Here is a 27,410-nt window from a genome sequence, read left to right as displayed (position 1 = left end):
TTAAAAGATGACGCCGTGGTAATTCGTTAGCATGCAACAAACATATAAACCAGTGTAATGGTCTATTTAAATGTCTTTCAATCGATGCGATTGCTCCATTCTTGAAGCCCGTGTTTACAGCCGTTCCATCGCATCCAATGGCTAAAATGGTTGATAAATCTCCGAAGTGCAAATTTAAAAATTCTACAATTGAATCCTTAATAGAATTAGCGGTTCCAGAAGGAAGCGCGACGTGGCCAATGTACTGAGAATCTGGCTCGGAGAGCAAAACAATATGTTCTTCAGTAATGGTTCTCCTGTGGTACTTGTTATCATGTTTTTCCTGCACAATGGTCTTGTCTTTCCGACCATCAAAATATAACCCACTTATTTTACCGTCAGAACTCCCGAAGCTCGAAATCTGCCTTCTTTGCAACTCTTTTCGAACTTTTCGGCGCTTGCGTCGTAATTTACTTCTATCTATTACTTTTGAGAAATCTTGTTTACAAATAAAACCAATATCTTGAAGAACTGCACTGGCGATGGTTGATGCTGATCTGTCGGAGACACGAGTCCTGTCACAGGCAGTTGCAAGATTTTTTAATCGATGGCTCATCTGATTTGTTTGTGATTTCGATGTGGATGGCGTGGAGTATGCCGGAAAAAGTGTATAAAAGTCTGGATCTTGATTGCTGTCTGATAATCTTACACTATCATCCGAGGTCTCTGAAGTCTCTGGTGAGGGGCTCAGAAGTTTCTCAACAGTCTGTTTTTGAAGTAATTTATTTTGCCTCATCAGTCGTAATTGCCTACGCTCCAAAGCCTTGGTTGCCACTTTATCTTTTGAGCCGAGATACATTTTGCGGCTACTTCTCTGATCTTGCAGGAATTCTAGCTCCTTCTTGGGTATTTTCACTAAACATTTACAAAAATCGACACAAATGCACTTGCAAACAGCAATATCAAAGAGTTTTTTTGTTGCATCTTCATAAAATTCAGTTTTCTTTTTAGGTACTCGACATTTCTTTAAGCATTTGTACTTGTGATAATACCGGGTTAGTTTAGTTACAATTTGACGTTCAGTTACAATAGGAATAGACGCTTTATTCCACAACGTAATTAGATCAATTGCAATTATTTCACATATATCTTTCACAGAAGGATCTTTTCCATTTGATAACCACTGCAAGTAATTTCTAATCCACAAATAATACTTTATTACATCCGAATAAGTTGGCAACACATTGTCTTTAAATTTTTCTGGGCCACCAAACATAGAACACATTGAATATTTTCTTGTTTTAGACATATTACAAAGAAATCACAATCAAGTTTTCGCAGCTGTTCCAACGAACGTGCTCATGTCTGTTAATTACTGATTGACTGCAGCTGTTGTTACGCAAAATAGTGTCAAAGGGTGGGGGAAGAGGGGTTAGTTAGATGGCTAAAACTAAAATACATTTTGTGACGTTTAAGCTGGATTAGATGATGTGCTTGTTTACTAACAAAATCTGAAAAAACACCATTTTTTGTAGAACTTTAGGGTCAGTGCGCCACCTGAAGATGAAGTTGGAATTTGAAGATATTTTGTGTACTTTATAGGGTACTACCAAGGCATCCATTGGTAATATAGGAAACACGAAATTTGAAAAAAAGATTTTTCACTCCGCCCTATTGTATGGTGTATCAATGTTTTTATTTTTTATGGTCGAATGCCTACAACAACTACAAAAAAAAATAGGCAGACTGAAAAATAATAGTCCATTAATTGGTAACAAAGAATATGAAGTCTGAGAATGACATACGAAAGGTAGTATTAAGCCGTTTTCCAGCAAATCACCATTCTGCCCTATAACCCACTCTTAAAAACATATTGTAAAAAATGGGACATCACTGATCTAAAAGTGTGTTGAATAAGGTCATTCATCATAAAAAAAGTTCCATAAAATCCAATGAGTCTAATTTATTGATTCAGAAAGTATAATACTCCAGCTGAGACAAAATAAGAGGAATTAAAGCGATGCACTACGTCGTCGAATATTTTTAATTGAGCCGCTATCAATAACAACCCTTACGTAGATGGCGATAAGGTTTAAATTCCCGCTTAACACCATCCGCCTGTTTTGATTTATGCAAGAAAAAAACATGGCCAAAATATGCCTTTTATTTTATTTTGCGGATGTTTAGGCATAAATTTTTATTTTTTTTCGATCATTTTATAAATAACTTAATTTGCCACACTATAAAATAAAATTGTAACCGAAAATGGGTTCTTAAGTAAGAGATTTTGAACTTCAAAGTAGTTTTTATAGGCCTTATTCATTTTTTTTCTGGGTTTAAAAAAAGACTTAAATAATAAAGACTAAAAAATACTCAATTATTTCACAAAGTCCAAGATATATTTTACTCGCAGTATTTAATTAAATCCATATTTAATTACACCCCCCATACACACAAGCCTTGCTTATTTATGGGGGTACATCAAATACTTATATTATATCATATTATATTATGTAATTAAAAACTTAATTATATTATGTAATGTAATTCGTGTATCTTTTTTTATTAATAAGTAAAAAAAATTTTTTTTTTAAATCTAACATTTCTAGGCGACCAAATTTTCAAACCAAAAACACATAATTATGCATTGCTACGTATGGCATCGCCTTAAGAGGAATATGAAAGCCAAAAGTATTTTTGTTCTAACCCCTTCCATAATAATAATCACGAAACTCAGATTGTATGTCATGTCTGCGCGAGGCAAGGAATTGTTAAATAATAGATTTGCCGTGCGCGGCAAACCTGCAATAGGTAGGAAGCGCCCGGAAAGATCTTGTTCTGTTGACGCTTCCGCACGCTTGCTAAAACCCTTTTCAACTGGTGGACGCATACTGCCGGAGTTTTGTTGACAACTCAACAACTTTTGTAAACAGACAACAATTCTCCAAATTTAAAGATTACTGATCAATATAATTACAAAGTTTTTTTAAAAAACTGCATTTATTTTTTTTTAGATATGTTTTTTATGTATTTATAATCATTCAAAACAACAGGAGCCTTATTAACACGTAATATGTGTAAGTCAATTTTTTACAAAACAAAAAAAAACTGCCACATCTCCGGAGCAACAAGTGGGTGGACGTCCTACCCCTTCTACGGGTTTATACACAATTTCCTTTCGATAAAAGATTCTTACACACAAAAGACAAGAAGTTGAAGAGTTGGTTCAAATTTATTAAATACATATACATTTAGTTGAAATTTGAAACCTTTACAAAGAGATTGTTATAAAAATAAATATAAAATTATAGGACGGCAATGAATATCTCGCCATTCAAATAGGACCGGCGCACAATGGGGCCGATAACCCCGAAAGTTGGCATCAAATCAGTGGTTGCAATGACATCAAATCTTTTTCTATTTTTAGTTCCGTATTGACATGTTGATAAAAATAAGTGAAAAAAATTGTTCGAAAAGTCACGCATACTTTGTACAAAAATATAAAATTGAATAATATAAGATAAATTAAATCTGTCAAAATGCTCACTTTATTTCTCGTGATATTTATTGACAGTTACGCACATAATAAATCGTCTTAATCATCTTGTGACAATATACTATCGTCATCACTACTTGATTCAACTATCGAATCATTCCTGGTAGTCGTATTAGGGTCTGGTGTCTTTAGCACTTTCAGTACTTCTTTTGGAATTGTCTTCATTGTCCGGCTGCTGAACTTGTATTAAACGCTCAGCAATGTGATCCAGCAATTCTTGCAATTTCACTTCCGCTGAAGATTCCGTGACCGTTAGGCCCAGGCTACACGAGCGGTTCTCCCGCCGCGGGAGAACCGCTGTAAACCGCTCCAGACACAATTTACTATGAACGTTGTATGGCCCAGGCTACACGAGCGGTTCTCCCGCCGCGGCCGCTCGCGGTTCACGGGCGGGAGAAATTTGACCGCCGCATGCAGCGGTTCTCCCGCAGCGGATAACCGCCACGTTCATACTACACGAGCGGTTTCCCCGCTTTTGCTCATTCCCTGCGAGAGAGCGTTGTTGGTCGGTCGTGCGCGTGAAGGATTCATGTTACAACATGTTTGATACGGAGCGATTCATAATAGAAATACAAGATCGGCCTGCTTTATATGATGTAAAGTTAAATGATTACGCCAATCGAGAATTAAAAGCAAAGTTATGGATGGAGATAGGACAACAAATGATGGATCATTGGGATGATTTAGGACCAGAAGATAAAAACAGATCTAGTGAGTATACTTTTTATTCTTATACATGGTGACCTCAAAAATGTTAGAGAAACTTTATAGGATGGTTTTGTATCGATAATGAACATTCTAGATCAGTTCCTATTAATTGAAATATGCTTGAAATTGTTTGGTTTTGCGATGCAGTTAACGTGAGTATGAATAAATGTACACGAATTTGACGATTATAATGAACGCTTCTCCATCTTGAAAACTTTCACCAATATTTTTGGGATCACAGGGTAACCATATGGCATTTACGAATATACAGTTTTTTTTAAATCATAAACGCTAAATAATAATGTTATAATAATTGAAATTTAATGTTAGTAACCAGCGTCTTAATGAATCATCCTGTTTTGCCAAGGAACGGCACCAGGACCATTGAAGTATCGAATAAACGAATCTCTTACTGTGATGCCAGTAGATCGGCCTGCAACTGCCTGAACTACATCGTATTCTTCGAAATAACATTCAATCGTGTCTTCAAATCGATACCCATCTCTGCGTCTTACAAAGTTGTGTAGCACACAAGCTGCTTTTATAGTGGGTATGGCACTCGGTGGATTGATCATGATGCTTGAATGAAAAATTCTCCACTTTGCGCTGAGAATACCAAACGCACATTTGACAAAACGGCGAGCTCTTGATAATCGATAGTTATAAATTTTCTTGGGCAATGTTATGTTCCGTAAAGAAAATGGTCTCATAACATTTTTGTTTAGACCAAACGCAGCGTCACCTACAAATACAAAAGGCACAGGTGGTTGTCCTATATTGTCAGGAAGATAAGCGGGCTCTGGTAGATCTAACTGAGAATTTATTAACTTTTGCCCAAAATTTGAACTTTTGAAGATTGATGAGTCAGCTTCTCGACCTGGAGCACCAATATCAATGGATGTAAAACAGTAGTCTGCGTCCACCACTCCAAATAAAATAAGAGAATGGTATTTTTTGTAATTAAAATATTTAGATCCACCTTTCGGAGGGCAAATAATTCTAATATGTTTGCCGTCCATGGCGCCAACGCAATTAGGGAAGTTCACTTCTTTGTAAAATTTCTCAGCAATATTGATCCATTTTTCTTTATTTGGTTTTGGAATTTCTAAAGGTGCCAGTTCTTCCCAAATAGCTTGACATGTTTTTTTTACAATAAATGGTATGGTTTTTCGTGAAATTTGAAAATCGTATTCCAAATCTGTGAATGTTCCTCCTGAAGCCAAATATCTGAAAAAATAAATCATTGTCATCATCAGCCAATATTGTCTACTGCTGAACATAGGCCTGTCTCAGAGCTCGCCACAACGTAAAAAATAATAGATGCATTATAAATATAATATATTTGTTTTTTTTACAGTAAAAGATCTCATGAAGAAGTGGAAGAACATCAAAGACAGTTATATGAAAGAAGTCAAGTCAGAAACCAACACAGTGTCGGGACAATCAGCACAAAAAAAAAGATATGTTTATTTTGACCTCTTGTCATTTTTACGCCCTACTGCTGCCAGTACTTCAGACGAACGTGAGTCTAATATTTCTCCTGTGGTTTTAACACAAAATCAGGAGATAGAAGCAGATGTTCTAATGAGACCACCTCAAGAAAGACAAGTTTCTATGAAGAAAAACCAAAAAGAAAAAAATGCAATTCCTCAAATAACCAAAATTTTGAACGAAAGTTTGCAATTGCAAAAAGATAACAAGGATAAGGATGAAAAGGGAAATCGTGCATTTCTTATGTCGTTTGTACCCATTATGAATTCGATGACACCAGATTTGGCAATGGAAAACCGATATCAAATCACCAGTTTATTCAGAAATATACAAAGAAAGCAAACAACCTACGCAAATAATGAAAATACAAATCCCGATATTCCCAGCAACTTGTCTGAATTTATTTACCGCAGAAACCAGGATGGGAGCTCAGGCTCAAGAACATATTCTGAAGCATTTTCTCCAATAAGCAGAGTAGCATCGCCACAAAATGAGACTGCTTCTGACACATCACAAGAAAATTATGATTATTATAATATTATATCTTACCTACCTCTTCAATAAATTACTCTGGTCTACTTTTTATTAATATTTTTTTTTAAATAAAATAATAAATAATATTATGTGATTTTATTTACCTGAGTGTGATAGCCAAGCGTTCTGCAGGTTTGATGGATCGTCGCATGTTTGTATCTTGTTTGTTAATACTATGGCTCACAATTGATAGAAGTTCATCAAACGAGTTCACAGACATTCTGTAGTATGTGAAGAACTTTTGAGGATTATCTCGGTGTACACTAAACATTAAATGAAATATTCCGGAATTTAAACGATTACTTAAATTGGTGCCACCCAAACGCTTCGTCGTTTTTTTATTTTTAATAACTCTATTAAAATAAGCGCTGCAAGAGCAGTGATCATTGACGGATCCATTTTGAAGAATGAACCAAATAATGTCCGCGGTCGCTTTCTCGAGCGGTTTCCCGCGGCGGGAGAACCCCTCGTGTAGCCTGGGCCTTATGAATTCACTTAATGGGTAACATTTTTTCTTAGCTCCTTGTACAATTTTGTATGAAGAAAATACCTCTTCATCCCTTTCTCTTATTAAATTGTATTGGTAGCGACTAAGTTTGGCATCTACAATCAAAGCGAGTGCTTCATCACCACTCAATACCTTTTTGTTTTGGGTTTTATCGGTAAAAGCTTTTCTGTACTTATTTGCTCTGGTCGGCGTACTTAACGTGACGTCTTTGACTACAATCGATGCTGCTGCTTTACCTGGCAACCGAAAACTCATGTGGGTAGCAAAGGCTAACTCAGTACTAGATGTTTTAGATCGCAATAGTATAGTTTTATGACGTTTCGTATGCTCAGACGACATATCAAATGACAGTGTGGGTCGACCTCTTTTCGTTTTTACTATTTCTGGTAAAGGTTTATAATTCTTAAATATAACGAGGCTTTTGATCTATTCTTTATTATTTAATAAAAAGAAGTCATGGATTCTGTGACACTTCAACCATTTGGTTTTCAATTTAGAACAGAATGCAGCTATTTCATTAAAAAGTTCTTTTTGATTAAAGAGTTGACAATGAGTAAGTTCTAAGAGGTGTTTTTTCAGGAATTTTACTTTTTCGTCAAATTTCTTAACGCCAGAATTCTTCATAATCATGTATTATTCGAATCTCGTAAGAACCACGCCAGAAATTGTATCTAAAACAAAAACACATTGATTATTAGACTACAACTGATTTATATGAAAACTGATAGTCCTTACTTTCAAGTACTATAATTTAAAAAATTGTGCATACTAGCAACTACTTATAATTTAATCTTGTAGCTAAGATACTTAACCATATAAAAACACTTAAAATATGACGGAATCTCGTGGAACTCTAAACTATATACATACCTCTGTGTTTAATATACAAGTAAATATTTCATTCAAATAGGTGTTTGTTTTAATTTAAATTTATGACATATAGTATAAGGATATCAATAACTACTGTAATATAATTAAAGTACATACCATAAGACATCCTATCCATATTGAATTGGATCTGTAAACTTGATAGGTTTTGCTTTTTATAAACTTGAAAGTATTGAAATTTACGCGCTTTCGAAATCTGACACAGTCACCCGCACAAAGGTTAAGTTCAAACTGATCTCTTCCCGTCAGTATCGCGATTAGGACGACTGGCTTCGGGGTAATTGTGGTGATCTGCCGTGCTGATCACTCAGATAATTTGTAAATAATATACGGTTTGATACTCCATACTATTTGGTGTATTTAGTATTTATAGGAATGGACAGTATTCGAGATGCTATTGCAAAGAGAGGACGAGTTACAACAGCGCCTTTTTATACGTCTCGGTCATGCTGTCTCACTCAGATATGCCTGTCTCTTTCATACCGACAGACATACGTTCACCACATCCCTCCACACTTAAATCAGCAGACAGTAACACAACATGATTATCTTAATAATAATTATAAAACATACATACACATATTTAATTATTATTTAACAACATTTTCTTTTTCTATTTATAATCATGTTGATTCGGGAGTTGACTGCTGCTTATTATGATTTCTCTGTCCTTGGTCGAAGGCGCTCCTTCCAGTTCCCCGACGTTGACGCCATGTTGCCCCGGGTTAGATTGTCATCCGAAACAAAGTCGGAGACATCGTACTCATCGAACGATAGCCTCCTCGTCTCAGACTCTAATACTAGGCTTCTTTTCCCATGATACACACAGTTTGGATAATTGATCAAAATGTCTTTTCCAGTACATGATTTTATCATTCAATTTAACCTCAATTAAATATAGTTTATTTCCCAAACGTTTATATACTTTCCCTGGTACCCACTTATCATTGTTTTGGTCTCTAAAATCTCTAACCATAACTTTCTGATTAATCTTAAAATTCGTCGATACTTTGTTATTCCTTTTATAATAGAATTTCTGATTTTCCTGACATTTTGACATTTTCATTTTGGTATCTTTATCAATCACATTTTCCTTTACCTTCCCCCCTCTAGGTATAAAATTATTCAAATTTGACCTTAACCTTCTACCAAACATTAGAACTGCTGGCTCTAACCCTGTTGTACAGTGTGGTGCATTCCTATAATCTGTGAGAAAACATTCTAACTTCTCATTATAACCTGACTGAAATTTTTTTTCTAATAATATTTTATCCGTATTAGATTCTGCTTTAACTTCCTCAACATCTATTGGCATCTCGCTATTATTTTTGAATAAACACAAAATTCTTGAATCAAAGTTATTATTTTCCTCAACAGGATATCCTACAGGTACGCGAGATAAGTAATCCGAACAATTTAATGTTGATTTTACGTATTGAACTTTATAATTGAAAGATGAGAGAATTACACCATAACGTTGTAATCTATTACAAGTTAAAACAGGAATTCCTTTTTTTTCACCAAAAATTCTACATAAAGGTTCATTATCTATTTCTAGAATAAATTCCCTTCCGTAAATGTACTCGAAAAACTTCTTAAAAGCAAACACAATTGCACAAGCCTCGAGGTCTAAAATTGAATATTTCTTTTCCGCTTCTGTCAGTTTACGAGAAACAAAAGAAATAGGTCTTTGTAAATTATTTTCATACACATGTAACAATGTTGCACCCAAACCTTTCGTTGAGGCGTCCGTAACTACCTTCAAAGTAACATTTGGATCGTAATGTGCTAACACTCGATTATCACATAAAATTAATTTTATTTTATTAAAAACTTTTACGCAATCTTGATTAAAATCAAAATTCGTATTTTTTTTCAATAATTTGTGCAAAGGATCTAATAACATAGACATATTTGGCACAAAAGATCGGTAAAAATTTACCATTCCTAAAAAACTGCGTAGCTCTGATAAATCTTTTGGTTGCGCGACTTTACTAATTGCGTTCGTTTTATCTTCCATAGGTTTAATCCCTTCCTTCGAGATTTCAAACCCTAAGAAACATACCGATGAAGCGTTAAAATTGCACTTTTGAATATTTACGCACAAACCGCAATCTTTTAACCTATTAAGAACTGCATTTAAATTAGCATTATGTTCCTCTATCGTTTCTCCCGTAACCATAATATCATCCAGGAAAACCGCTGTTTTCTTCAAACCTTGTAGACATGAAGCTATAGTTCTACAGAATATTGCCGGTGCACTGTTTATCCCAAACACTAGCCTAGTGAATTTAAATAACCCCAAATGTGTAGAAATCGTAGTATATTCCATACTTTCTTCGTCTAGTTCCAACTGTAAATAAGCTTGACGTAAATCAATTTTTGAAAATATTATTCCGCCCGAAATTTGTGATAATAAAACTTCTATCTTCGGCATGGGATATTTGTCAACAATCAATTGTGGATTCACAGTACATTTATAATCCCCGCAAATTCTAATGCTTCCATCGCTTTTAACTACGGGCACGATAGGAGATGCAAACTTGCTATAACTAATCGGAACTAAAATTCCCTCTTCCTGTAAACGGTTCAATTCCGTTTCAACTTCCGCTTTCAAAGCGAAAGGAATACTTCTCGGATTGCAGAATTTCGGTTCTGCATTTTCTTTCAATTTTAAATGAACTTTAAATTTATTGAATCTACCTAGTTTACTTGAAAATACCTCCGGATATTTACGCACTAACGTCTCGACACTATTATTGTTTACGTCGTGAATATTATGCGTGAGAATTTCACTTTTCAACTGTGAAGAAACCGTCTCGAAACCCGTAAAACCAATGTTAAATTCTTTTACGAAGTCTCTACCCAGCACAGTGGTTGAACCATCCCTTACAACACAAAATTCCATTATTTTAGTAATACCATTGAAATTAATTGACAAAATTAAACACCCAAGTAACTGTAACTTACAATTATTGTAACCTTTCAGGGTTAAATTCTTCGGCTTTAATTGTACATCTTTAAAATGTTCCCAATAATCTTTATCCGATAGGATCGATATTCCTGCACCCGTGTCAAATAATCCTTTTATGATGATACCGTTATTAACTTTTAACGATAAATAAATGGGATCGGTATTTCTTGTTAACCTTGAATTTATTTCACTTGAATTCACAAACACAGATGAAACTTCCTCCCGTTTTTTTCCGCGACAATTTTTACTAAAATGTCCCTTGTTTTTGCAATTAAAACACGTCACGTTTTTTAATCTACAATTACTGGAATCATGATTATTTAAATTACAATATTTGCACTTCAACTGTTGTATACGTTCTACTGATTTCTTTCTGGGAATTGTAACATTTTTGTCTTTCGCCCGCGCCGGTGAAGTAGAATAATTCCTACCCGCACTACTATTAAAATTTTGCTTACTTCTAGAAATAAGCCCGACACTCTCGGATTTAATACACGTAATATTTTTTATGAAATGAATCCATTCCCGATGCGCACTCTAATGTACTTTTTAAAGTTAGCTTCTCTGCATCTAAAAACATTTTTTCTTTAATACGACCTTCTAATAAACCAGTCACAAAAATATCTTTTAAGTTTTCTTCCAGTCTGCTTTCAAATTTGCAGAATCTTGTTAGACAACGTAACCTAGCTATATAATCATTTATAGATTTCCCAACTTTTTGTTTCGCCGCAAAAAAATTTCCACGTTCCTTAAACACATTCTTTGAAACACCATTGTGGTTTCCTAATAACAAAAATATATTTTCAACCGATAATTCTGTTATTTTTTTTGGAAAACATAAATCCATCAGTAGATTAATCGTGTCTGTGTGTAGGTGGGATATTAAAACCGCTCTTTTTTTATCCTCGGATTTAAATTTGTCATCATTGACGAGGATCAACTGCTCAAACTGTAGCACGAACGTCTCCAGCCCGTCCCTAAGGTGACAAAACCTGGGTAAACCCACTCCCTCCATTTCCACACAGATTACCAATAATCAGAAAAAACAACAACAAACAGCACTCAACTCACGAATCTGATGATTGATGCTGCTGCCGATCGCCGCCCTTCCGCGTCCGACCGTCTTCTGGCTCCGTCCGGATTCCTGGTCGTCCTTCTCGTCCGGTCACCACCGCCACGCCTTCCCGTGTCGGGTCCCGGTACAAGCTGCCTGGATCCGTTTTTCATCCGGTTTCTCGGCTGCTGATTGCTTGAGCTCAGCGCCTTGAATCTCCTCACCAGTTCCTTGCCTCGATGCTCCTTCAATGTCCGATACTGTCCGTGAAGCTGCCCCCAAATTTTTTTTTCATGCGACAATAATCCCTTCTGCGGTGCTCGGTGGGATTATAACCAAACTCTGGTTCTTTCAGCTGCGCCTACTGTGGTTCTTCCTCCAGGAAGAATTTAATGGCTGATCAGCTTCCTTTTTCGGCTGCTCCAACTGTAGTTCTTCCGCCAGGAAGAATTTAATGGCTGTTCAGCTTCCTTTTTCGGCTGCTCCAACTGTAGTTCTTTCAGCTGCGCCTACTGTAGTTCTTCCTCCAGGAAGAATTTAGCGGCTGTTCAGCTTCCTTTTTTCGGCTGCGCCAACTGTGGTGATCTGCCGTGCTGATCACTCAGATAATTTGTAAATAATATACGGTTTGATACTCCATACTATTTGGTTTATTTAGTATTTATAGGAATGGACAGTATTCGAGATGTTATTGCAAAGAGAGGACGAGTTACAACAGACACGCCTTTTTATACGTCTCGGTCATGCTGTCTCACTCAGATATGCCTGTCTCTTTCATACCGACAGACATACGTTCACCACAGTAATTATGCAACACTTAATGAACTTCAAAACTAGCATACTTGTTTCATTGTAAATAACATTTGATTTTCTGAATTTCAGCCAACGCATTACATGAAGTCACCCCAATGTGCGGCGTAAGAGGTTTAACTACCCTTCCCGCCGGAAGTGTTAATTATAATAAGACAAACATTCCCGAATTGCAAATAACCTGACAATATTTCAAAATCTCTAACTACCATCACAGTAAGCGGAAAATGTTACTTTTGTCACGATGAAGGACTTACCCAGGCGATAAAATGAACTCACAACGCCGGGGTGGGACCCAGCTGCAATGCCAAATAAGCCATTGACCGGTCATACATATGTTAAATATATTTTACTATAGCTATTATATTATATTTTTTTATAAAAAGATGTGCTGCAGAAGGAGATCTTACATAATCTTAGTGTATAAAAATCACGTGTTACTGTGTTCGTTCGTACACGCTAATCTCTGAAACCGCCCAACCGATTTCAGTGAAAGTGTATGGTTGGTTCCAGCTTGAAATATAGAATGGTTTTAGACACGATATGTGGCCTCTGTTGTCGAGATCTAAAAATTTTTTTTCAACGACAATTTAATTTTTCTTATTTCTCAGCCAAAAATTCATACAAAACCAAAATTTAACTTCCCCTCATAAAGGCGGTCTGTGGCAGAACAACGTCTGCCTCGGCCCACTGGAATCATTATAAAAACCATTTTACAAATGAAATTTAAAAAACAATTTATTTTAACTAATCTCAGTATTAGAAATTATCGATGAATTATAAAGCTACAAAAACGAATTATTAGTCATTATAAATACAAATGGAAAGCATGTTTTCTATGAGACATAAATCATTAATTCAGGTAAATAAGGAATAAAACCATCTATTAACAAGTAGTATTTTGAGATTTAAAAAATCAAACTGTAAAAATAAAAAAGATTTTTTTCGCTATAATACATCTGTTTTTATTAGTAAAAAAGTTTTAAAAAAATGGTTTTACTTAGTATTGAACCTTCCTCCCAAGGGACTGAAGTCAACCGCGCTGACAACTGAGTCAGATCCCAATTAGGAAGGACCGATATTTATTGATTATATTAACTGTTGTAATGTTATACAATGTCAAATAAATACGTACATGTCCTCGTGTGTATGTTGGCTTTTAAATGTATTATCATCGACAGCGAGTCTAAATGCCGAGTTTCAGCTCGATTGGGTGTCGGGTAGTGGGTTAATTTCAAGATTTCTTCTAAGATTCCTAATTACAAAATAAAAGTTTTACCGAGGAGTAAACATTCCTCCAAGGGGACTTGAGTCAACGACGCTAACAACTGAACCGACATTTATTACGTATATTAATTGTTGTAATGTCATAAAAATTCAGATAAATGCGTATACGTCTACTATGTCTACCAAAATGCATTATTTTCGACAACGAGACTATCTGCCGGGTTTTAGCTCGATCGGATGTCACGTAGTGGGTTAATTTCCACTTCCAAGAATTCACTTCATTGATTCATTCTTTCAAGAAAACGAAAGTGAATTTCAAAAAGATGTATTGAAACGATAAAATATTTTGGTGATGAAAAATAATAATATCGGAGAAAGACAAGCTTACACGCAATTTAATAAATTAATTAAGTCAATAATATAATAAAAACGGGAAAAAAGTTAATCAAGTAAAGTGGTAGCAAATAAACATTTAAAGTTATTTCTTATACGAGTTCATAGTAAACTCTTGAAAAAGAAATCTATTTAGTAGTTTACGCTTATATTTTTCATGATGTGATTAACAAATTTGATTTTAATTCTGATCAAGCCAAGCGATAGAACAAGCTTCAATGTACCTATATTATATTTTTGGTATTTATAACCTATACCGATTTGTAGTAGAGATTAATCTAAACTAGCTTTTTGCCCGTTGCAGGCAACTAATGGGTAAAAATGTGGTGCGTGGTGTAGTATTTGAATGTAGATGAGGCGAAGGTGTGGGACTACAAAATTAAAGAAAAAAATGGATATTTTAAGAAAACAAAGTGCCAAGGAGCTTACTGATCATTTTTTCTCCGAGCCGTTTGTGTTGGAAAGGTCAAGACGCGTAATTTGATACCCATATCATATGTACGGTTTTTGTCAGCGACACTCTTGAAAAGTCCCAGGCAGTTTTATTTTGGAAAAAACATCGCAAAATTTAAAAACTTTTAAATAAAAAAATGTGGTAAAGGTTACAAATCCCGCTTTACGTAAAACGCAATATTTCACTTTCAAATAAATGGATTTAGCTTTATTAATTCAAAACATGATTTATTATGTCTGGGGAGACGGAAAAATACGCACTTACTAATTGACATATCGCGTAAGTGACTTAATAAACGAAATTAAAATTAAAGTGCGTATTTTTCCGTCTCCTCCGACATAATAAATCATGTTTTGAATTAATAAAGCTAAATCCATTTATTTGAAAGTGAAATATTGCGTATTAAGAGTGAAGCGGAATAAGAGAAAAATAATAAAAATGTTTATAAATGTAATATGTATGTTTGCATATGAATGAAACAATGAGTGTGTGACCACAAATGTATTAAAATATATTTATGTTTAGAAAAAAATGGATATTTTGATAAAAAAATGTGCCAAGGAGTTTACTGATCATTTTTCACCGAGCCGTTCGGGTTGTGTAGGTCAAGACGCGTAATTTGATACCTATATCGTATGTACGGTTTTTGTCACCAACACTCTTGAAAAGTCCAAGGGAGTTTCATTTTGGAAAAAAAACATTGCTCTATAAACACACAAAATGTAAAAACTTTTATTGGAAAAAATTATATTAAAAAAAAACAGTTAAATAATCCGTTTTTAATATTAAATACCTTTCCCAAATTTCTGTGCTCCTGGTAGATTACAGTGTCCTCGAGGTAATTTTTTGCAGAAATAGCTTTATAAGAATTATCACTATGGAGGAAAAAAGTCTTCATTCCAATCTTAATTTAATTTCATAAAAAAATATCGGGAAAATGCATACATAACGCAATAAGGTACCTACTCGTAAAAAAAATGAAGGGATCACACTTTTAATATGAATTGCTCCCGGGGTGACAGTACCCATGCCCGCATGTGAAAATTAATATTATTATAAAAACGCGAAAAGCAAAAACTTTTATTCAAAAAATGTATATTTGGAGAAAAAAAAGAGCCAAGGAGCTTACTGATTATTTGTTCACCGAGCCGTTCGGGTTGTGTAGGTCGAGACGCGTAATTTGATACCCATATCGTATGTACGGCTTAAGTCAGCGACACTCTTGAAAAGTCCCAGGGAGTTTTATTTTGGAAAAAGCATTGCTCAATTGACACGCAAAATTTTTAAACTTTTAAATAAAAATGTTTATAAATGTAATATGTATGTTTGCGTATTAATGAAACAATGAGTGTGTGTCCACAAATGTATTAAAATATATGTTTTTTCGAAAGGAATGAATATTTTGAGAAAAAAATATGCAAAGGAGTTTACTGATCATTTTTTCACCGAGCCATTCGTGTTGTGTAGGTCGAGACGCGTTATTTGATACCCATATCGTATGTAAGGTTTTTGTCACCAACACTCTTGAAAAGTCCAAGGGAGTTTTATTTTGGAAAAAAACATTGCTTCATAAACATTCAAAATGTAAAAACTTTCAATTGAAAAATTTATATATCATTATATATAAAAAAAATTAAATAAACCGTTTTTAATAGTAAATTACTTTCCCAAACTACTGTGCTCCTGGTAGATTACAGCGTCCTCGAGGTAATTTTTAGCAGAAATGGATTTTAAGAATTATCACTATGGAGGAAAAAAGTTTAAAATTCAAACTTAATTTAATTTAAAAAAAAAAAATACCGAAAAAATATTTTCATAACGCAATTAGGTACCTACTCGTTAAAAAATAAAGAGATAAAAACTTTAAATGTGAATGGCTCCCGAGGCGACGCGTGACGGTACCCATGCCCGCCTCCCAAATTTAATGATTATATAACAAACTGGAAAAACTTTTGATTTAAAAAAATGTTTATTTTACAAAACAATTAACATCGCTTCACCCTATTAACTTCTGCGCTCCTGGTACAAACTATAAATTTGCGTGACGCTATGGATGTAGTTTTTCACTACGGAGCGACGGTACCCGTGCTAAATTATTTTTACCAAACTTAATTTTATTTCGTTCAAAAACATTATCGATGTTAAAAAGATAAACCGCCAAAGTAAGTACCTACACAGATTTTATCGTTTTTTTAATTAACATCACTATGTAATAAAACATCTCTTCGGTGCTAGTCTATGATTGGCTGATTTCTGATTGTCCAAAAGCCCGACTATTTTAAAATGGCATTTTTTTGTTAAAATAGCTAATGTCAAACTTGCTATATTATGTTTAGGCCCCTAGTTGAAAGTTGCTATATTATGTTTACCCATCTGGATTTGAACCAGGTGTAATGCAATTTGCTAGCTCAGTGTAAAAAGGTAGGCAGATGAGAAGTCGAATTCGATCAGGGGTGGGGAGCTTTTTAGTTCATTTCTTCGTCCATCGGTCAGGGAAGGGGCAGGTTAAAACAATAATTACTCATGAATAAAAGACACAGGTATATTTAACATTTTCTAAAGAAAAACAGGGTTGAATTGGATCTCTACTCTCTCTTTAACGTAACGACAGGATGAAGCATGGGATTTAAAGAGAATTTACGGTTTTGAACACAGGTAAAGTGGATATACTGAAGATCTTACGGTTCGCCTTGTCATGAGATAAAGTAATCACGCCGAGCTGGTTTTTGCCCGCGCCCCAAAGGGCGGCGGTACTGTTGTGGTGATGTGAGGCACTTGAAAATTTGACGGAAGCGTGGTTCCGTCAAACAAAGTTTAAGTTAAGATGTCGAAACATGTTTGTGAATTGGCTGCGCGAAATATTTAGTTATATTCAAGAATTAGTCCGCTTCTAATAATGCGTGATTTGTGCGTCATGTTGCGAGCGTTGCAGTTTGTTCCGGCGCGGGACACTGTTCGCGCAAAGGCGGGTGAATTGAAATTGGGTCAGCGCGGCGAGTGTGAAAGGCAAGAAGCGGTATTCGTTTGACCATTTGTTTGGTGGAAGGGGTAACACGTGCATTTAACATGACCGTGGCCATGGGGGAAAGTGGAGTAACACAAGTTGTTAAGCGATCGTATTACGTAACAAACTTTAGCCGGTTATTGTGAGACATTTTGAACCGAGCGCCATTTGAAGGACGGCTGATTAACGTTCCTAAACCTTCGGACGATGATTTTTTTGAATATTTTAACCGTAGCCTCCATTTTTTCGACGGAATTCAATCATTAGGTTGACCATGTAGATTTGATAAAAAAAGCGTACCACGTGGTTTTGAGTGACCACGTGACTATTTTTTTCCAATGATACCATTATGCAAAGAAAAACATTTCCACTTAAATAAGACCTTTTTCCCGATAAATGGAGAAATTTCGTAAAACTTTTTGGGAAATTAAAAAAAAAAACCACGATACCCGATTAAATTAGACCCGACGCTCGATCAAAATCAATCGTCTTTTTAATTTACGTTACAGTAATGCGAAAAACGAAACATTTTCGAGCAAAAGAGGCGCACGATTTTTTTTTTTAATCATTTCGTGTTCGGGGTGCGTTCGAAATTGAATAAAAATATAAACGGTGAAGGAAAAAAAGTTCTACAGATCGATGGTGAACGATGAAAATGAAACATTGAGAAAATGCATCAAAATTTAGCCGTTTCGAAACCGCGCGTGTGGCAATACTCGCGGGAAAAACGTTGATTTGTCGCCGGGAAGCTCTGTCGATTAAACGGCCGCGAATCAAATTTTTGTGTGTTAGGCCATCCTGGCGGTAGAAGAGCGTACTGCTGCGCTTTCGTATGGCGCGCCTTGAGCGCTTCCAGTTTCCGCCGCCAGAGGTTCCTAAAATTTTTGTCGACATCGATTCCCAAACGAATAAGTTCGAGTCGGTCGGGGAAAAATTTCCATACAAACTCATACTGAATTTCGCCTAAAACGCGTCCCACGAGAATGAACCTCAAGTTGAAGCGGCTCTGTGAAAGTGGCGGTCGCTTTCCGCTCGCCAGGAATTCGACAAAAAAACAATTGAATAGGACTTTTTTTCTCGCACGCCAAAACGAACCTCGAGTCGTATCGAATTGAGGGGGAGATCGGTCGCTTTTTGCCTAAATGCCCCCCGAAAAAAAACAAAGAAACTGAGTATTAATATATGTATAGTGATTTCACTTATAGCTTCACCTCAGTAAAATTATCATTGCATGATGTAAACCTCACGTACTCATGCCAATCGCCAACCCGTCGAGCTCCTTCCGTCTGTCTGTCTTATTGTAATCGCTGTCCGCCGAGCACTGCTTGCTCATTATCCGAGCAACCATCGGAACAGCAGCTAATGAGTGTTGCCAGTCATAAGACAGGTCTCGCTCTCTCAAAATATTTAATTTACTTGATGTACATCCGTTACAAATTTCCACATTTTGGGGAATTTTCCACGACTTTGCCAATCGACTTTGATTTAGATTTTTTATACCATAGATATAATACTGACGTAAACTGGTTGTAATGAATCAGCGGTTCAGTCATGCGGTGTGTTTTATTTGTTTGGTGTTGTATGTTTTTTAATTAAAATTTTTAATAATATACCGACCGGTCGGTGGCCAAGTTGACATCGCGTTTGGGTCACACCTAGGCGTAGTATGTTCGATTCCTCGGCTGGCTAAGTCCTCCATCACAACACAAGCAACAGTTTAAGCTTACTGTGGTGGTAGTAGGAGATTTTCAAATATTTTCAGGTTATTCGTAACCCAGGAATGTTTAACTTTCTTTTAAAAATTAAAATCTCCATGATTTTTTTCTAAACCATAATATGTACTTAAATATTATTTTAATCATTGTACACAATATTAGCAATTCTCAAACAAAAATATGCAACATAAAAATCAAAAAAGATATGGCCGCTTTTAGGAATTGAACCCGGAACCTTAGCCTTGCCGGGGCTCTACAAACCACTGAGCTAATCTGACTGCATTTCCTTCGGTCATATTTTAACTGTATCATACTTATTTTAAAAATTACCAACATTACCTTCATTTTAAAAAATATTTTTTTTGGCTTCCATATTAATGTATTTATGCAAGATTCTTCCAGAACTGAATGTTATCTAGATAGTTGTATTGAGGGCAGGTGTCTCGCTGATTATTAGCGGCTAAACTGGTTGAATTGGTTCCGAGTTGGATCACGGGCGTAGGAGTCTTGCTTATTGGACACCCCTTTGTGCGGTATGCATAGGCGCCTTCAAGTTATACTATCTTTGCAATGCAATAGTAGTGTTTTAGGAAACAATAATATTAGATTGCTTGCCGATCTCGCCATTTAGAAGTGTACGCTAATCTCCTCCGTTAGGTCTTTTATTGGTGGGGTGACAGTACTCCAGGCCTGGGGTTGTCTGCTTCTCATTTTATTATGTAGTGTAATAATCATGACAACACGTAAAAAATTGGTATCGGAATGTAAGTGAATTTAAATTAACATTATTTTCGTAATTATGATTTTCTTCAGTTCATTGATAGTGTTTCAATATCCCGAATTTATTGCGCATATCTTGAAAAAATATAAAACTTAAGTATGCAATCATGACTAATAAGAAAACAAATTTTTAAAAATGACCTACTTACAAAATAACTACTCGTATGTCTGGTAGGGTATGTGAGACCCGCGCGGACTTAGATGACGTATGCTTCTGAGGGCAGTATGGGTAGATCTTACTTCTACTCATGCAATGCTAGCGTAAATCACTAGCGGCAGCTACTGAGACACCTGACGTTCACGCCCAATATTTTAAATAGTAATGGTTGTTTCATGCCCTGCGGCACGCGGAGGGTTAAAGTAACATTATGTGAGTAAGTATTGGAGGCGGATATTTCTCTGAAAATCGTACGAGTATGTTAGAAAGTTTAAAAAATACTGATTCGAAAAACTAGTTTATTTTTTACAAAATAAATGTTAACACCATTGAATTTATACCTTATTTTTGGTAGTTGGCAAATGGCTTTTGATCATTTAAAATTGTTTTGGCAAGTAAAAAGCAAGTGAAAGGACACTGAATAAAAAAATAGTCCTGTGAATAAGTCAATAACATTCTGTGAAATGATTGTCCCATCTCACGGAAATCAAATACTTCATATTGTTGAAGGTTTTTTTATTATAATATATTTTTTCTAATTGAAAAAACGCTTTGGAAAGAATCTTATTACTAGAAAATTACATATCCATTATATTGCTCAATACTGAAGTATTTTTATTCTATAAATAGTGAGATTACTATTTATTTTACTTGCAACTAAGATTGAAATGGGTTGTATTTATTTCACTGCGTAGTGCTTTGTGAAAGAAAAATAATAATGTTCCTTCTCATGGTTTGTTTCTATGACTAAACTAATTGTGCATTTCTGATTATTCCAGCAAGTTCGTATCCAAGAACGACCCTCAATTGTTGGCGTTGCGGTCATGAGCGAAACAAGTCACACTAGCTGTCGTCCTCTCTATCATTCGGATCCCAACCCTCAACCTGAAGATTACCACAAGTACGAGGCAGAACTACACCAGAGCATGACGGAGCAAGGTCTTCACACCACCCGGAGTCTGGATAGGTCAATCTTCAATCTTGGCTACAGACGCAGCGGCCACCAGAAGAGATGGACAATGAACGATATAGGCTCCCAGGAAATAAATACCGTCCCAAACGAATACGAAAGTCATTCCTCAGATTCCAAACTTAATTCTGTCAGCCTCACAGACAGTTGTCCCACAAAACTAACTTCCATAATAAAGACCAGCGGCTCTTACCCGAACAACTTCGGAAATCATTATAAAAAAAAAATTAACAGCGGACCCAAAAAGAACCTTACCAAGGTCCATTTCAGTCTTCCTTCAGTAAAGTCGCGAAGCGCTAGCAGTAAATTGATTCGAAAGCGGAACAACAGCGATGTCGGCATTTCCCTGAACCAGTCGGTCATGTTTCCCGGTCGTCAGCACCGTATGCAGCTCGCCAACAGGGAGAGGCGAATGAGTTGTTTAGGGTTACACAGTGATACAGCCGTGTGAGGAACTTCATAATGATCCTGAAAGATTCACCATTCATTAAATATCATTCAGGCAGCTCGTGAATAGGTTCTCTTCTCAAAGGCAGGTGAAATTTTGTACTATCAACGTATATTAATGAAGCACAGAGTTAAAACAAAAATGGCAAAGACAAAAGTCCTACTTTTTGCCTATGTGATTGAATGCTTTGAGTAATTTCCAATTACTGAAAGAAATATCTACGTGTCCTTTAGTTTTCGATGGTAAATGTGAAATATCTTTAAAAATCTGTTATGTGTCTCCGCTAATAAATATTTTTAATGGTGGTTTTTACTCACCTTAGGTAGGTTTATAATATTTTATAAAATATTTCCCTGAAGGATAAAATGTCATTAAAAAGAATAAACGAGTAGTCGGAATATGGTATTAACATTGTAGAATTTCAATTTCAAATGTCCACTTCCTTTGCAAAAATGTTGCATAAATTCACTCTTTTTTTAAATTTTTAAATTTCATTTTTAATTTTTAAATTCCCTTTATTGTATTTTTTGTCTAAGTGTCATAAAAAAAACAATTAATTTGAATGTTGTTATATAACCTAGCTGATATTGATGTTAATATGTTGCTTCGGTAAACAGGTAGTGAGACGAAGTTCACTGTAAAAAAATTCAAATTTCACATGTAAAAATATGTGTTCTCCGCGATTAAATCCAGGAAAGAACTCTATACTGGTTCGTCTCGCACCTAGAAAGTGGAAAACAAACCGAGAAAATTAACAATATAGATTTGTTACCCTAGCGGATGTAATTTGGTTAAAACAAAACCAATTAATACGTAGTCAGAATATGGTACACCCCTGTAGAATTACAATTTTTTATGTCCACATCGTTTTCAAAAATGTTCAATAAACTGACTGTCGTATTTTACTGTCGATGTAGGGGTTTTAGAACTCCCTTTGTTGTATTTTTCGTTTTGGTGTTGTAAAACGAAATAGATCAGATTGTTATAACTTAACCCAGCTGGAAATTTAGTATTTATTAAAATTGTCAATATGTTGCTTGTGTGAAAATATGGTTAGTTGAAGTTTATTGTAAAAAAGGAAATTTTAATGTTAAAAAAACGTTTTCTCTACTATTGAAATCCGGGATAGAATTCAATATTGGTTCATCTCACACATACATGGTAGATCGCAAGCCGAGATAATTTTACAATATAGATTGTAAGAAACCATCTAAAAATTTAATTCGTAGTCCCAAAAGTGAGTGTTATAGGCCCTTTTCTGTTTTTCATGTATAATAATACCTTACTGAAATATCTATGAAAACCCGTTATTCGTCTCCGTTAGTAAAAAGTTCAAAATTCTGTTTTCCACCCACCTACCTCAATAGTTGAACATTTCATAAAATGTTTCAATGGCGGAAGAAATTTCGTTAAAAAAATCACAATTAGTAAGTAGTCGAAATATGTTAAAATACTTTTATAATCTATATTTCAAATGTCCACTTCTTTTGCAAAAATGATGCATTAATTCATTCTATTTCTCTGTCAATGTAGGGATTTTTAAACTCCCTTTATTGTATTTTTGTCTAAGTGTTTTAACATTAAATCAGAATGTTGTAACTTAACGTAACTAATATTACGGTATTTATTGAAATTGTAAATATGTTACTTAGGTAGACAGGTAGTTAGATGAAATTCATTGTAAAAAAAGGAAAACTTAATATTTTAAAAAATGTGTTCCCTGCCGTTGAAATCTGAGACATAATTCTTTACTCGTTCTTCTCACACCTTACCTACCTAAATCGTTTATAATAATTCACAAATAGTTTCCGAAGCGGATGAAATTTTGTAAAAAAAAATTACTATTAAGGATAAGTCGGAAAATGGTAACCTCCTGTAGAATTACGATTTTAAATTTCCACTTCCTTATCCAAAATGTTGCATAAATTCACTCTATTTCACTGTCGATTTAGGGGTTTTTAAACTTCCTTTGTAGTATTTTTCGTTATAAAACAAAATAGATCAGATTGTTATAGCTTAAGCCAGCTGAAAAATAAATATTTACTTTAATTTCCAATATGATGCTTGTGTAGATTTATTGTTAGTTGAAGTTTATTGTAAAAAAGGGAAATTTTAATGTTAAGAAGACGTGTTCTCTGCTGTTGAAATCTGGGATAGAACTCAATACTGATTCATCTCACACATAACTGTTAGATCGCAAACTGAGATAATTTAACAATTCAGATTGTAACTAACCCTCTCACAATTCAATTCATTGTCCCAAAGGTAAGTTATATAAGTTATATTTCAAATGTCTACTTCTTTAGCAAAGATGTTGCATGAATTCACTCTATTTCACTGTCGATGGAGGTATTTTGAAACTCCCTTTATTGTGTTTTTCGTGTAAGTCTCATAAAATACAATTAATCATAATGTTGTAACACAACCTAGCTAATGTTGTTGTTTATGTGTTGCTTCGGTAAACAGGTAGTGAGATGAAGTTCACTGTAGAAAAAGTAAAATTTAATTTGTAAAAATGTGTGTTCTCCTCGTTGAAATCCAGGATGAAACTCTGTAATGGATCTTCTCACAACTAATATCGTAGATCGCAAACCGAGAAAATTTTCAATATGTATATAAATAACTTTTGACCAATTCAATTCGGAGTCCCACAAGGAAGTGCCCTAGGCCCTATTCTGTTCCTCGTATATATTAAAACTGTAGTGAAATATCTATAAAAATATGTATGTTACGTGTCTCCGCTAGTACAAATTTACAAAACGCGTTTCTATCTACCTACCTAAATCATTTATAATATTTTACAAATTGTTTCCCTGGCGGATGGAATTAAGTTAAAAAAATCGCTATTAATGACTGGTCAGAATATGGTAACCCCATGTAGAATTACGATTTTAAATGTACACTCCCTTTTCAAAAATATTGCATGAATGCACTCTATTTAAATGTCGATGTAGGGATTTTTAAATTCCCTTTGTTGTATTTTTCGTCTTGGTGTTATAAAACAAAATAGATCAGATTTTTATGACTTAAACCAACTAAAAAAGAAATATTGATTAAAATTCTCAAATGATGCTTGTGTAGATTTATGGTTAGTTGAAGTTTATTGTAAAAAAAGGAAATTTTAATGGTAAAAAAACGTGTTCTCTTCTATTGAAATCCGTGATAGAACTCAATACTGGTTCATCTCACACATTACTGGTAGATGGCAAACCTAGATAATTTTACAATAAAGATTGTAAGTAACCCTCTAACAATTCAATTTTTCCCAAAAGTAATTGTTTTAGGCTCTATTCTTTTCTTCATGTATAATAATACTTTACTGAAATATCTTTAAAAGCTTTTACGCGTCACCGTTAGTAAAAAGTTCAAAATGCTGTTTCCCACCAAACTATCTAAATAGTCCGTAACATTTTATAAAATGTTTCCCTGGCGAATGAAAATTCGTTTAAAAAATCAATTTTAATCAGAAATCGAAATACGGAAACACTCTTATCTAATTTCTATTTCAAATTTTTACTTCTTTAGCAAAAATGTTGCGTGAATTCACTTCATTTAACTGTCGATGTAGGAATTTTTAAAGACCCTTTATTGTATTTTTCGTTCAAGTGTCGATGGAATTTTGGGATGGAATTTTGTTAAAAAAATAACTATTAATGAGTAGTCGGAATATGGTAACCCCCTGTTGAATTATGATTTTAAATGTCCACTTCTTTTTCAAAAATGTTGCATAAATTCACTCTATTTTAAACTCTCTCTGTTGTATTTTTATCTAAGTGTTAGAATTGTTTTTATCAAAATGTTGTTAGATAACCTAGTTGATATTACGGTGTTAGTTGAAATTGAAAATATGTTGCTTATATAGACAGGTAGTAAGAATTTATTGTAAAAAAAAGGAAATCTTAAAAAAAAAAAAAAAAAAATAACAAATTTCCTTAAGAATCCGGGAAAAACCTCTTCACTGTTTATTCCCATACCTACTTGGTAAATCGCAAGCCCAGTAACCCTCTACTAATTGAATTCAGAGTTCATCAAGGAAGTTTTCCAGGCCTTTTTCTGTTCCTCATATATATAAATAATCTCTGTGACCTACCCATAAATGGAAAACTAAAATATATTTTTCAGATGACACTGTGCTTATAACTCGAAATAAAAATTGGAAAGGAACATTCTTCGCAGCTCAAAACGACATAGGCCTTGTTAAGAATTGGGTAGATGGTAATCTCTTTTCCCTCAATGCTGGAAAACTTTATTTTTAACCTTCAGTCTATCCGCTGCAACTCAACTTACTAAAAACAAAAAATGATAAATTACTCGCCAATTCATTAATTCTAACTAACTAACCATCACGCCGTTTCCCCGCAGGGGTAGGCAGATAGGACGGACCGCCAAACAACTCGGTCTTGGCACACACTCCTTGCCTCATTCACATTCATACATCGTCTCATACATACTATTCTATTATTCTGACTCTTGTCATGGCCCGACTCAAGTATCTGATTCACTTGGTCATGCCATGTCTTCCTTGGGCGTCCCCGACTTCTGCTACCATTCATATTTGCATCGTATATTTTCCTTACACTTATTTCTTCGCTCTTTCGCTCTACATGCCCAAACCATCTAAGCGTCCCTTTCTTGATCTTACACATTACGCTTACATCAGCCTTGCACTCTTTGCGGATCTCCACATTCCTCACACGATCATACATGGTTTTACCACACATACGCCTCAGAGATCTCATTTCAACAGCATTCAATCTACTTTCATCCTTTCTTTGCCAGTTCCATGCCTCACTTCCATACATCAGGGTAGGCACCAGCACTCCATTGTGGACTGCTAACTTCGCTTCTTTGGACAATTTTTTGTTAGCGCCAACTGCGTTCAGTCCTCCATTAATGGAATTACCTGCATTTACTCTTCTTTCAATATCTCTGTCAGCCTTCCCATCTCTCGTAAACATGCTTCCTAAATATACAAACTCATCCACCTGCTCCAAGTATTCCTCATTCACAGCTATATTGCACACTGTTTTCGTACTCTCTCTTTCAAATACCATTACTTTAGACTTACTTACATTCATAATTAACTTATTCTTCATGCATACTTCGTTCATACTATACACGAGAGACTGCAGATCATCCATACTATTAGCAATCAGCACCGCATCATCAGCATACAGGAGACAACATACTTTCAAATTACTCAAATTCGCGCCCAATCCCACCTCTTTCAATTGTTGCATACAATTATCCATGTATAGATTGAATAACCATGGTGACATTACGCAGCCTTGTTAAACACCTTTTGTGATTCAAACCTCCCCGTAAAATCTCCGTTCACCCTAACACATGCAACGCTTCCCTCATACAGAGACGCAATTGCCTGAGTCAGATTCGTATTCACTCTATACTTGGACAACACCTTCCATAGCTTTTTCCTGTCGACTCGGTCGTATGTTTTTTGTAGATCTACAAAGGCACAGAAAAGTTTCTGGTTTTTTGCCAGAAACTCAAGTCAGTGTATTTTTGTGTCATCAAGATTGTAATTCTTACATTTTTACTTTGGCAGATCTTTAATTAAATCCTCATCATATATGTATACTGTATATATATGATACCATCATATCAAATAACACTATCAATCCTTATCACGCTTCCTCAAACGTAAGCCATTGTACTTGTTCGGGCTACATTTGTACATTACACTGGACAAGATCAATTGTTTTCTTTGTTGTATATTGTTGTCTTATATTGTTGTCTTAA

General features: G+C 35.0%; 1 protein-coding gene across 1 annotated transcript in view; it reads left to right on the top strand.

Annotated features, from left to right (window-relative positions):
• LOC149425722 (gonadotropin-releasing hormone receptor-like) overlaps positions 1-27,164 on the top strand; it is a 627,687-nt gene extending 600,523 nt beyond the window's left edge. The window contains exon 7 of the mRNA XM_089646095.1: positions 21,012-27,164. Within this exon, the coding sequence (XP_089502221.1) occupies positions 21,012-21,653 (642 nt within the window). The 3' untranslated portion in view covers positions 21,654-27,164. The remainder of the gene's footprint in view (positions 1-21,011) is intronic.
• The last annotated feature ends 246 nt before the right edge of the window (positions 27,165-27,410 follow it).

The sequence above is a fragment of the Hesperophylax consimilis genome, chromosome 2 (assembly GCF_061612785.1).
Source record: "Hesperophylax consimilis isolate HC1 chromosome 2, BYU_Hcon_1.0, whole genome shotgun sequence".
Taxonomy (NCBI): Eukaryota; Metazoa; Arthropoda; class Insecta; order Trichoptera; family Limnephilidae; genus Hesperophylax; species Hesperophylax consimilis.
Note: the sequence above shows the minus strand (reverse complement) of the source record. Positions and strands in the feature narration are given on the sequence as shown.